The sequence below is a fragment of the Oncorhynchus kisutch genome, unplaced genomic scaffold (genome assembly GCF_002021735.2).
Source record: "Oncorhynchus kisutch isolate 150728-3 unplaced genomic scaffold, Okis_V2 scaffold722, whole genome shotgun sequence".
NCBI classification, from domain to species: domain Eukaryota; kingdom Metazoa; phylum Chordata; class Actinopteri; order Salmoniformes; family Salmonidae; genus Oncorhynchus; species Oncorhynchus kisutch.
In genome coordinates this window covers 247,501-261,945 of record NW_022262667.1, presented here as the reverse complement: position 1 = coordinate 261,945, position 14,445 = coordinate 247,501, and the positions used below count along the sequence as shown (strand labels likewise).

The window sequence follows — 14,445 nt, the reverse complement described above, 5'->3', positions numbered from 1 at the left end:
AACTACTGTAGGGAGAGGAGAACAGACAGGAACTACTGTAGGGAGAGGAGAGGAGAACAGACAGGAACTACTGTAGGGAGGGAGAGGAGAGGAGAACAGACAGGAACTACTGTAGGGAGAGGAGAACAGACAGGAACTACTGTAGGGAGGGAGAGGAGAGGAGAACAGACAGGAACTACTGTAGGGAGGGAGGGAGAGGAGAACAGACAGGAACTACTGTAGGGAGGGAGAGGAGAGGAGAACAGACAGGAACTACTGTAGGGAGGGAGAGGAGAGGAGAACAGACAGGAACTACTGTAGGGAGGGAGAGGAGAGGAGAACAGACAGGAACTACTGTAGGGAGGGAGAGGAGAGGAGAACAGACAGGAACTACTGTAGGGAGAGGAGAGGAGAACAGACAGGAACTACTGTAGGGAGGGAGAGGAGAGGAGAACAGACAGTAGAACAGAACTAATGGAGTCTGGCTGTAAACTCCGGGCTCTAGTTATTGTTCCATGTGGTGTGGTGAGAGTTGGGGACAGAGACGGAGAGAGGAGGAGAGGGGAGGAGAGGGGAGGAGAGAGGAGGAGAGAGGAGGAGAGAGGAGGAGAGAGGGGGAGAGAGGAGGAGAGGGGATATTTACCCCATGTTTGGGTTCTGGAGGACTCCCATTATTCTCTGGATCCGGTCCATAGCAACGCTCTCCTGGAAACGGCTAAGACCTGGAAGACAGGCGGACAAAAAAAAGTTATCATGAGCAAGGCCACAAGAACGAGAATATGAGTTTGAAAGAACTGCTGGTTTTGTCGGTTACCTATTTAGAAGTAAAGCTGTACGGAAAAGAGACAGACAGTGAGTCTGTTCCAACTCCGTTCTTAAAGAACTGCTGGTTTGCTAAGCGACCTATTTAAAATGTCAGTCCTTGGTTCAAAAAAGAGGTTGAGAAACCCTGGTTTCACTCTGACTCTGCCTCCTCATCTGATCCACTAAACCCCTGGCACTCTGACTCCGCCTCCTCATCTGATCCACTAAACCCCTGGCACTCTGACTCTGCCTCCTCATCTGATCCACTAAACCCCTGGCACTCTGACTCCGCCTCCTCATCTGATCCACTAAACCCCTGGCACTCTGACTCTGCCTCCTCATCTGATCCACTAAACCCCTGGCACTCTGACTTCGCCTCCTCATCTGATCCACTAAACCCCTGGCACTCTGACTCTGCCTCCTCATCTGATCCACTAAACCCCTGGCACTCTGACTCTGCCTCCTCATCTGATCCACTAAACCCCTGGCACTCTGACTCCGCCTCCTCATCTGATCCACTAAACCCCTGGCACTCTGACTCAGCCTCCTCATCTGATCCACTAAACCCCTGGCACTCTGACTCAGCCTCCTCATCTGATCCACTAAACCCCTGGCACTCTGACTCCGCCTCCTCATCTGATCCACTAAACCCCTGGCACTCTGACTCCGCCTCCTCATCTGATCCACTAAACCCCTGGCACTCTGACTCAGCCTCCTCATCTGATCCACTAAACCCCTGGCACTCTGACTCCGCCTCCTCATCTGATCCACTAAACCCCTGGCACTCTGACTCCGCCTCCTCATCTGATCCACTAAACCCCTGGCACTCTGACTCCGCCTCCTCATCTGATCCACTAAACCCCTGGCACTCTGACTCCGCCTCCTCATCTGATCCACTAAACCCCTGACACTCTGACTCCGCCTCCTCATCTGATCCACTAAACCCCTGGCACTCTGACTCCGCCTCCTCATCTGATCCACTAAACCCCTGGCATTCTGACTCCGCCTCCTCATCTGATCCACTAAACCCCTGGCACTCTGACTCCGCCTCCTCATCTGATCCACTAAACCCCTGGCACTCTGACTCCGCCTCCTCATCTGATCCACTAAATCCCTGGCACTCTGACTCCGCCTCCTCATCTGATCCACTAAATCCCTGGCACTCTGACTCCGCCTCCTCATCTGATCCACTAAATCCCTGGCACTCTGACTCCGCCTCCTCAACTGATCCACTAAACCCCTGGCACTCTGACTCTGCCTCCTCATCTGATCCACTAATTCCCTGGCACTCTGTAGCTCTACATTATCTACCTAACCTGGCCCACACAGCACTACAACAGGCTCTACAATATCTACCTAACCTGGCCCACACAGCACTACAACAGGCTCTACAATATCTACCTAACCTGGCCCACACAGCACTACAACAGGTACTCTGTATCTACCTAACCTGGCCCACACAGCACTACAACAGGTACTCTGTATCTACCTAACCTGGCCCACACAGCACTACAACAGGCTCTACAATATCTACCTAACCTGGCCCACACAGCACTACAACAGGCTCTACAATATCTACCTAACCTGGCCCACACAGCACTACAACAGGTACTCTGTATCTACCTAACCTGGCCCACACAGCACTACAACAGACTCTACAATATCTACCTAACCTGGCCCACACAGCACTACAACAGACACTCTGTATCTACCTAACCTGGCCCACACAGCACTACAACAGACACTCTGTATCTACCTAACCTGGCCCACACAGCACTACAACAGGCACTACAATATCTACCTAACCTGGCCCACACAGCACTACAACAGACTCTACAATATCTACCTAACCTGGCCCACACAGCACTACAACAGGCTCTACAATATCTAACTAACCTGGCCCACACAGCACTACAACAGACACTCTGTATCTACCTAACCTGGCCCACACAGCACTACAACAGGCTCTACAATATCTACCTAACCTGGTCCACACAGCACTACAACAGACACTCTGTATCTACCTAACCTGGCCCACACAGCACTACAACAGACTCTACAGTATCTACCTAACCTGGCCCACACAGCACTACAACAGACTCTACAATATCTACCTAACCTGGCCCACACAGCACTACAACAGACTCTACAATATCTACCTAACCTGGCCCACACAGCACTACAACAGACACTCTGTATCTACCCAACCTGGTCCACACAGCACTACAACAGACTCTACAATATCTACCTAACCTGGCCCACACAGCACTACAACAGACACTCTGTATCTACCTAACCTGGCCCACACAGCACTACAACAGGCACTACAATATCTACCTAACCTGGCCCACACAGCACTACAACAGGCTCTACAATATCTACCTAACCTGGCCCACACAGCACTACAACAGGCTCTACAATATCTACCTAACCTGGTCCACACAGCACTACAACAGGCTCTACAATTTCTACCTAACCTGGCCCACACAGCACTACAACAGACACTCTGTATCTACCTAACCTGGCCCACACAGCACTACAACAGACTCTACAATATCTACCTAACCTGGCCCACACAGCACTACAACAGGCTCTACAATATCTACCTAACCTGGCCCACACAGCACGACAACAGGCTCAACAATATCTACCTAACCTGGCCCACACAGCACTACAACAGGCTCTACAATATCTACCTAACCTGGCCCACACAGCACTACAACAGGCTCTACAATATCTACCTAACCTGGCCCACACAGCACGACAACAGGCTCTACAATATCTACCTAACCTGGCCCACACAGCACTACAACAGGCTCTACAATATCTACCTAACCTGGCCCACACAGCACTACAACAGGCTCTACAATATCTACCTAACCTGGCCCACACAGCACTACAACAGGCTCTACAATATCTACCTAACCTGGCCCACACAGCACGACAACAGGCTCTACAATATCTACCTAACCTGGCCCACACAGCACTACAACAGGCTCTACAATATCTACCTAACCTGGCCCACACAGCACGACAACAGGCTCTACAATATCTACCTAACCTGGCCCACACAGCACTACAACAGGCTCTACAATTTCTACCTAACCTGGCCCACACAGCACTACAACAGACACTCTGTATCTACCTAACCTGGCCCACACAGCACTACAACAGACTCTACAATATCTATCTAACCTGGCCCACACAGCACTACAACAGGCTCTACAATATCTACCTAACCTGGCCCACACAGCACGACAACAGGCTCAACAATATCTACCTAACCTGGCCCACACAGCACTACAACAGGCTCTACAATATCTACCTAACCTGGCCCACACAGCACTACAACAGGCTCTACAATATCTACCTAACCTGGCCCACACAGCACGACAACAGGCTCTACAATATCTACCTAACCTGGCCCACACAGCACTACAACAGGCTCTACAATATCTACCTAACCTGGCCCACACAGCACTACAACAGGCTCTACAATATCTACCTAACCTGGCCCACACAGCACTACAACAGGCTCTACAATATCTACCTAACCTGGCCCACACAGCACGACAACAGGCTCTACAATATCTACCTAACCTGGCCCACACAGCACTACAACAGGCTCTACAATATCTACCTAACCTGGCCCACACAGCACGACAACAGGCTCTACAATATCTACCTAACCTGGCCCACACAGCACTACAACAGGCTCTACAATATCTACCTAACCTGGCCCACACAGCACTACAACAGGCTCTACAATATCTACCTAACCTGGCCCACACAGCACTACAACAGACACTCTGTAGCCACTGGGTACAGCATATCTGGGTAATAGTGGGTGGCAACAGTCTTCCTCTGTTTGATCAAGCCTTTTATCTCTCTGAACCCCTCTCTCTCTTCATCGCACTCTTTCTACCTCTGTCTCTCTCTCTTTACCTCTCTCTCTCTACCTCTGTCTCGCTCTCTCTTTTACCTCTCTCTCTCTCTTTACCTCTCTCTCTCTCTCTTTACCTCTCTCTCTCTACCTCTGTCTCGCTCTCTCTTTACCTCTCTCTCTCTCTCTCTCTTTACCTCTCTCTCTACCCCTTTCTCTCTGTCTCTCTACCTCTGTCTCTCTCTCTCGCTCTCTCTGTCTCTCCCTCTACCCCTTTCTCTCTGTCTCTCTACCTCTCTACCTCTCTCTACCTCTCTCTCTGTCTCTCTACCTCTCTACCTCTCTCTACCTCTCTCTCTGTCTCTCTCTACTCAATTCAATTCAAGGGGCTTTATTGGCATAAAAATGAACAGTAAATATTACACATACAGACGTTTCAAAATAATAAAGACATTACAAATGTCATATTATATATACAGTGTTTTAATGATGTGCAAATGGTTAAAGTACAAAAGGGAAAATAAATAAGCATAAATATGGGTTGTATTTACAATGGTGTTTGTTCTTCACTGGTTGACCTTTTCTTGTGGCAACAGGTCACACATCTTGCTGCTATGATGGCACACTGTGGTATTTCACCCAGTAGATATGGGAGTTTATCAAAATGGGGGGGGGGTTTCAAATTCTTTGTGGATCCGTGTAATCTGAGGGAAATATGTGTCTCTAATATGGTCATACATTTGGCAGGAGGTTAGGAAGTGCAGCTCAGTTTCCACCTCATTTTGTGGGCAGTGAGCACATAGCCTGTCTTCTCTTGAGAGCCATGTCTGCCTACGGCGGCCTTTCTCAATAGCAAGGCTATGCTCACTGAGTCTGTACATAGTCAAAGCTTTCCTTAAGTTTGGGTCAGTCACAGTGGTCAGGTATTCTGCCGCTGTGTACTCTCTGTTTAGGGCCAAATAGCATTCTAGTTTGCTCAGTTTTTTTGTTAATTCTTTCCAATGTGTCAAGTAATTATATTTTTGTTTTCTCATGATTTGGTTGGGTCTAATTGTGTTGCTGTCCTGGGGCTCTGTAGGGTCTGTTTGTGTTTGTGAACAGAGCCCCAGGACCAGCTTGCTTAGGGGACTCTTCTCCAGGTTCATCTCTCTGTAGGTGATGGCTTTGTTATGGAAGGTTTGGGAATCGCTTCCTTTGAGGTGGTTGTAGAATTTAATGGCTCTTTTCTGGATTTTGATCATTAGTGGTTATCGACTTAATTCTGCTCTGCATGCATTATTTGGTGTTCTACGTTGTACACTGAGGATGTTTTTGCAGAATTCTGCATGCAGAGTCTCAATTTGGTGTTTGTCCCATTTTGTGAAGTCTTGGTTGGTGAGCGGACCCCAGACCTCACAACCATAAAGGGCAATGGGTTCTATGACTGATTCAAGTATTTTTTGCCAAATCCTAATTGGTATGTTGAATGTTATGTTCCTTTTGATAACATAGAATGCCCTTCTGGCCTTGTCTCTCAGATCGTTCACAGCTTTGTGGAAGTTACCTGTGGCGCTGATGTTTAGGATGAGGTATGTATAGTTTTTTGTGTGCTCTAGGGCAACGGTGTCTAGATGGAATTTGTATTTGTGGTCCTGGTGACTGGACTTTTTTGGAACACCATTATTTTGGTCTCCCTCTTTCTCTCTCTCTCTCTCTCTACCTCTCTCAGTCGCTATCTCTCTCTCTCTCTCTCTCTCTCTCTCTCTCTCTCTCTCTCTCTCTCTCTCTCTCTCTCTACCTCTCTCAGTCGCTATCTCTCTCTCTCTCTCTCTCTCTCTCTCTCTCTCTCTCTCTCTCTCTCTCTCTCTGTCTCTACCTCTCTGTCGCTATCTCTCTCTCTCTCTACCTCTGTCTGTCTCTGTCTCTCTCTCTACCTCTCTCTGTCGCTATCTCTCTCTCTGTCTCTACCTCTCTCTGTCGCTATCTCTCTCTCTCTCTACCTCTCTGTCTGTCTCTGTCTCTCTCTATCTCTCTACCTCTTTCTGTCTCTCTCGCTCTACCTCTCTCTCTCTCTCTCTCTCTCTCTCTGTCTCAATTCAATTAAATTCATTTCAAGGGGCTTTATTGGCATGGGAAACATGTGTTAACATTGTCAAAGCAAATGAGGTAGATAATATGCAAAAGTGAAAGTCTCTCTCAGGTTAAAAGGACTGGAGATCAGATCACTGTCTCCTCTCAGGTTAAAAGGACTGGAGATCAGATCACTGTCTCCCTCAGGTTAAAAGGACTGGAGATCAGATCACTGTCTCCTCTCAGATTAAAAGGACTGGAGATCAGATCACTGTCTCCTCTCAGGTTAAAAGGACTGGAGATCAGATCACTGTCTCCTCTCAGGTTAAAAGAACTGGAGATCAGATCACTGTCTCCTCTCAGGTTAAAAGGACTGGAGATCAGATCACTGTCTCCTCTCAGGTTAAAAGGACTGGAGATCAGATCACTGTCTCCCTCAGGTTAAAAGGACTGGAGATCAGATCACTGTCTCCTCTCAGGTTAAAAGGACTGGAGATCAGATCACTGTCTCCTCTCAGGTTAAAAGGACTGGAGATCAGATCACTGTCTCCCTCAGGTTAAAAGGACTGGAGATCAGATCACTGTCTCCTCTCAGGTTAAAAGGACTGGAGATCAGATCACTGTCTCCTCTCAGGTTAAAAGGACTGGAGATCAGATCACTGTCTCCTCTCAGGTTAAAAGGACTGGAGATCAGATCACTGTCTCCTCTCAGGTTAAAAGGACTGGAGATCAGATCACTGTCTCCTCTCAGGTTAAAAGGACTGGAGATCAGATCACTCTCTCCTCTCAGGTTAAAAGGACTGGAGATCAGATCACTGTCTCCTCTCAGGTTAAAAGGACTGGAGATCAGATCACTGTCTCCTCTCAGGTTAAAAGGACTGGAGATCAGATCACTGTCTCCTCTCAGGTTAAAAGGACTGGAGATCAGATCACTGTCTCCTCTCAGGTTAAAAGGACTGGAGATCAGATCACTGTCTCCTCTCAGGTTAAAAGGACTGGTGATCAGATCACTGTCTCCTCTCAGGTTAAAAGGACTGGAGATCAGATCACTGTCTCCTCTCAGGTTAAAAGGACTGGAGATCAGATCACTGTCTCCTCTCAGGATAAAAGGACTGGAGATCAGATCACTGTCTCCTCTCAGGATAAAAGGACTGGAGATCAGATCACTGTCTCCTCTCAGGTTAAAAGGACTGGAGATCAGATCACTGTCTCCTCTCAGGTTAAAAGGACTGGAGATCAGATCACTGTCTCCTCTCAGGTTAAAAGGACTGGAGATCAGATCACTGTCTCCTCTCAGGTTAAAAGGACTGGAGATCAGATCACTGTCTCCTCTCAGGTTAAAAGGACTGGAGATCAGATCACTGTCTCCTCTCAGGTTAAAAGGACTGGAGATCAGATCACTGTCTCCTCTCAGGTTAAAAGGACTGGAGATCAGATCACTGTCTCCTCTCAGGTTAAAAGGACTGGAGATCAGATCACTGTCTCCTCTCAGGTTAAAAGGACTGGAGATCAGATCACTGTCTCCTCTCAGGTTAAAAGGACTGGAGATCAGATCACTGTCTCCTCTCAGGTTAAAAGGACTGGAGATCAGATCACTGTCTCCTCTCAGGATAAAAGGACTGGAGATCAGATCACTGTCTCCTCTCAGGATAAAAGGACTGGAGATCAGATCACTGTCTCCTCTCAGGTTAAAAGGACTGGAGATCAGATCACTGTCTCCTCTCAGGTTAAAAGGACTGGAGATCAGATCACTGTCTCCTCTCAGGTTAAAAGGACTGGAGATCAGATCACTGTCTCCTCTCAGGTTAAAAGGACTGGAGATCAGATCACTGTCTCCTCTCAGGTTAAAAGGACTGGAGATCAGATCACTGTCTCCTCTCAGGTTAAAAGGACTGGAGATCAGATCACTGTCTCCTCTCAGGTATAGGGTATAGTACGGGGAGGATTGCGGGGTTAAATGAGTTCTTGGAGAGATTAGACAACTCACTCACGTTCTGAGTACCTCCCAGAGCGCAGGCCTCTCAGGATGGAAGACAGGGGATGGAGGTAACACTGGAGCTCCATACACTGAGGACAACACAGGGATCTTTTGGTTATCACTACGGCAACAGCTTCCAGGAACAACACAATATTTACAGTTATTCAGAAAATAAGGTAATGGAAATAAACAACAACATACACAGTGATGGGTTAGCATTAGCAACTAGTATTCTCTAGCTATATAACATGAATACTGGGGGGTTAGCAACTAGTATTCCCTAGCTATATAACATGAATACTGGGGGATTAGCATTAGCAACTAGTATTCTCTTGCTATATAACATGAATAATGGGGGGATTAGCATTAGCAACTAGTATTCTCTAGCTATATAACATGAATACTGGGGATTAGCATTAGCAACTAGTATTCTCTAGCTGTATAGCATGAATACTGGGGGGTTAGCATTAGCAACAAGTATTCTCTAGCTATATAATATGAATACTGGGGGGTTAGCATTAGCAACTAGTATTCTCAAGCTATATAACATGAATACTGGGGGATTAGCATTAGCAACAAGTATTCTCTAGCTATATAATATGAATACTGGGGGGTTAGCATTAGCAACTAGTATTCTCAAGCTATATAACATGAATACTGGGGTATTAGCAACTAGTATTCTCTAGCTATATAACATGAATACTGGGGTGTTAGCAACTAGTATTCTCTAGCTATATAACATGAATACTGGGGGATTAGCATTAGCAACTAGTATTCTCTAGCTATATAACATGAATACTGGGGGATTAGCATTAGCAACAAGTATTCTCTAGCTATATAACATGAATACTGGGGAGTTAGCAACTAGCATTAGAGCCAAACCTTAATTTTAGAGCAACTAGCATTATAACCATATCTTCTGATTCAAATCAAATCTAGTTTATTTATATAGCCCTTCGTACATCAGCTGGTATCTCAAAGTGCTGATTAAAACAACTACTATTATAGCCATATCGTCTGATTAAAACAACTAGCGTTATAGCCATATCGTCTGATTAAAACAACTAGCATTATAGCCATATCGTCTGATTAAAACAACTAGTATTATTTAGCCATATCGTCTGATTAAAACAACTAGCATTATTTAGCCATATCGTCTGATTAAAACAACTAGCATTATTTAGCCATATCGTCTGATTAAAACAACTAGCATTATAGCCATATCGTCTGATTAAAACAACTAGTATTATTTAGCCATATCGTCTGATTAAAACAACTAGCATTATTTAGCCATATCGTCTGATTAAAACAACTAGCATTATTTAGCCATATCGGCTGATTAAAACAACTAGCATTATAGCCATATCGTCTGATTAAAACAACTAGTATTATTTAGCCATATCGTCTGATTAAAACAACTAGCATTATTTAGCCATATCGTCTGATTAAAACAACTAGCATTATTTAGCCATATCGTCTGATTAAAACAACTAGCATTATAGCCATATCGTCTGATTAAAACAACTAGTATTATTTAGCCATATCGTCTGATTAAAACAACTAGCATTATTTAGCCATATCGTCTGATTAAAACAACTAGCATTATTTAGCCATATCGGCTGATTAAAACAACTAGCATTATAGCCATATCGTCTGATTAAAACAACTAGTATTATTTAGCCATATCGTCTGATTAAAACAACTAGCATTATTTAGCCATATCGTCTGATTAAAACAACTAGCATTATAGCCATATCGTCTGATTAAAACAACTAGCGTTATAGCCATATCGTCTGATTAAAACAACTAGCATTATTAGCCATTCCTTCTTCTATAAATGACACATTTTATTTCCATATATTCTACTTACAGCTACACATTATCACCGTATTCCATTCATACTGCTCTTTGTTTTGTTTTGAGAACCCATAGTAGTGTACTAGTGCACTACACCCTTACTAGTGCACTACTTTTGACCAGGACCGATAGGGTGGTAGTGCACTGTCCAGGGAATCGGGTGGCAGTCGGGCTGTGTGACCCATGTCTTATAAAGGGTCTCATAAGCCGGGCGACCCTCTAGAATGACATATAGAATTTATAGGATCTACTGTATGTGGTGACCCTTTACCTTCTGGGCAAACAGCTGATCCTTCTCAGGCTCCCCAGGTTCCGTTGTGTCTCTGTTCCTACAGCCTTGGTCTCCAGGATGCCGTCCATGGCTGTGTGCCCTCTTCCTGCCCTGCCCAGGCTTCCCAGTGCCACTCTGTCTACTGTTTCTATCCCAGGCTTGAGAGGAGGCCGTCGGGCTCCATGACAGTCTCTGCTGCTGCTGACCGTACACAGTAGGACTACATCCCTGGGTCTCACTGGGGCAGCGGCCCCCCTCGTAGGTGGCTGGAGGAGGGGTGCCACCACAACTACAATCTCTGTCCCTGCTCAGTCGAGGGTCAGCATCGTTGGAATTATCACTGTCCCCGTCCCTACTGAGGCCAGAGTCCCCGAAATCTCCTGTGTCACTGCTCAGCCTATGGGGGTCCTCGTGGTTGGAATTCCTGTTTAGCCTCGAGATCCCGTCCTTAGAAGAACCACAGTCAGTGTTACTGGGAGAGTCCCTTAATGATGATGATGAGGGTGGAGGTAAGGAGGATGAAGGTGCCGTCCTGACTGTGTGTCCGTCGGGGCTCAGTCCCACGCCGCTGTCGTTGTCATTATCCTCACTGTCACTGGCCAGATAGTCTATTGAGTAATCAGAGTCCGACGCAGACATCCTGCAACGGACAGCAGGGCTACGGGCTCTCATCCACTAGAGAGCATCACACACCTCCAACAGATAGCAGGGCGACGGGCTCTCATCCACTAGAGAGCATCACACACCTCCAACAGGGCTACGGGCTCTCATCCACTAGAGAGCATCACACACCTCCAACAGATAGCAGGGCTACGGGCTCTCATCCACTAGAGAGCATCACACATCCTCCAACGGATAGCAGGGCTACGGGCTCTCATCCACTAGAGAGCAGGGCGACGGGCTCTCATCCACTAGAGAGCAGGGCGACGGGCTCTCATCCACTAGAGAGCGTCACACCCCTGCAACACAATATACAGTACATTATCACACACCTGCAACACAATATACAGTACATTATCACACACCTGCAACACAATATACAGTACATTATCACACACCTGCAACACAATATACAGTACATTATTATCACACCCCTGCAGCACAATGTACAGTACATTATCATGCACCTGCAACACAATATACAGTACATTATCACACACCTGCAACACAATATACAGTACATTATCACACACCTCCAACACAATATACAGTACGTTATCACGCACCTGCAACACAATATACCGTACATTATCACACACCTGCAACACAATGTACAGTACATTATCACACACCTGCAACACAATATACAGTACATTATCACACACCTGCAACACAATATACAGTACATTATCATGCACCTGCAACACAATATACAGTACATTATCATGCACCTGCAACACAATATACAGTACATTATTATGAACCTGCAACACAATATACAGTACATTATCACACACCTGCAACACAATATACAGTACATTATCACACACCTGCAACACAATATACAGTACATTATCACACACCTGCAACACAATATACAGTACATTAATCATGCACCTGCAACACAATGTACAGCACATTATCACACACCTGCAACACAATATACAGTACATTATCACACACCTGCAACACAATATACAGTACATTATCACACACCTGCAACACAATGTACAGTACGTTATCATGCACCTGCAACACAATGTACAGCACATTATCACACACCTGCAACACAATATACAGTACATTATCACACACCTGCAACACAATATACAGTACATTATCACACACCTGCAACACAATATACAGTACATTATCACACACCTGCAACACAATATACAGTACATTATCATGCACCTGCAACACAATATACAGTACATTATCACACACCTGCAACACAATATACAGTACATTATCACACACCTGCAACACAATATACAGTACATTATCACACACCTGCAACACAATATACAGTACATTATCACACACCTGCAACACAATGTACAGTACATTATCACACACCTGCAACACAATATACAGTACATTATCACACACCTGCAACACAATATACAGTACATTAATCATGCACCTGCAACACAATGTACAGCACATTATCACACACCTGCAACACAATGTACAGTACATTATCACACACCTGCAACACAATGTACAGTACGTTATCATGCACCTGCAACACAATGTACAGTACATTATTATCACACCCTTGCAGCACAATGTACAGTACATTATCACACACCTGCAACACAATGTACAGTACGTTATCACGCACCTGCAACACAATGTACAGTACGTTATCATGCACCTGCAACACAATGTACAGTACGTTATCATGCACCTGCAACACAATATACAGTACATTATCACACACCTGCAACACAATGTACAGTACGTTATCACGCACCTGCAACACAATGTACAGCACATTATCACACACCTGCAACACAATATACAGTACATTATCACACACCTGCAACACAATATACAGTACATTATCACACACCTGCAACACAATATACAGTACATTATCACACACCTGCAACACAATATACAGTACATTATCACACACCTGCAACACAATATACAGTACATTATCACACACCTGCAACACAATATACAGTACATTATCACACACCTGCAACACAATATACAGTACATTATCACACACCTGCAACACAATATACAGTACATTATCACCATGAAGAGAGAAACACTTTGTAATTTGTTTAATCTAAGGGTTAAAAATAAACTCGGGGTGTGAGTTTCGTAAAATATATATATATATATATTTCTTAAAGGAACTCAGTCCAGCTTTAAACTTACTCCTCCTGAAAAGTGATAATAGTAGAATGTACAAGGAGACATTTCTAAATGGGGTATGCCATCATCAGCTCCTCTTGTCATGTTAGTCATTGTTCACATTAGAGAGATGTTTATAACTAGTCAGGAATGTCCAGATCAACCAGCCCATGGCCGTCTTTTTTACTTACTTATTTTTTAGCTCATAAATAATGTTGTAGTTTTTGAGTTACTTAAATATCACATTACATTTGACGAAATGTTTAGAATTGAAAGAAATAAGATTTAAACCTGCTAAATTGTCTCCGCCAACAAGAGGGGTGTGAACCATTTGGGGGGGGGGGGGGGGGGGGCCGTCTGTCTAGATAAATCAATCAATGTCAGAATTAGGTTTTCTTTGTATCTCCTTTTGGTATTCGGTAATAATTAGGCAGGTGACATTTGATCTAAATTGAGGTGAGTGCTAATGATCATCTTTAGTCTAGTGTTTTCCTTTATTAGCTGATCTGAACATTTTACTAACATGTTTATACCAGGCGATTTTGCACTTCAACCTGTTCCAACTCACGATCAAATAGCCTGTGAAGTGCCTGATAATCAATCGATGTGATTTTGTTTCATTGAATCTCTGTCTGTATATTTGGTTAATAGATCTCTGACTGGACAAGTGGAAGTGGTAGCTCATGTATTCGATCACTGATCACAGAAACATTCAGCATGCAATAATGAAGCCTAAATCAAGAGTATTATTGATCTATTGACTCGTAGTAGCCGTATATAGAGCCGAGGCTATTTTCCTATCTTCCCAAC

The 14,445-nt window shown here is 44.9% G+C and overlaps 1 protein-coding gene across 1 annotated transcript in view; it reads right to left on the bottom strand.

The window, feature by feature from the left end:
- Positions 1 to 14,445, bottom strand: part of LOC109887391 (uncharacterized) — a 28,679-nt gene that overhangs the window by 10,585 nt on the left and 3,649 nt on the right. Inside the window, exons 2-4 of the mRNA XM_031816002.1 lie at positions 10,822 to 11,780; positions 8,707 to 8,782; positions 623 to 701 (exon numbers count right to left, since the gene is read on the bottom strand). Of these exons, the coding sequence (XP_031671862.1) occupies positions 623 to 701; positions 8,707 to 8,782; positions 10,822 to 11,493 (827 nt within the window). The 5' untranslated portion in view covers positions 11,494 to 11,780. The remainder of the gene's footprint in view (positions 1 to 622; positions 702 to 8,706; positions 8,783 to 10,821; positions 11,781 to 14,445) is intronic.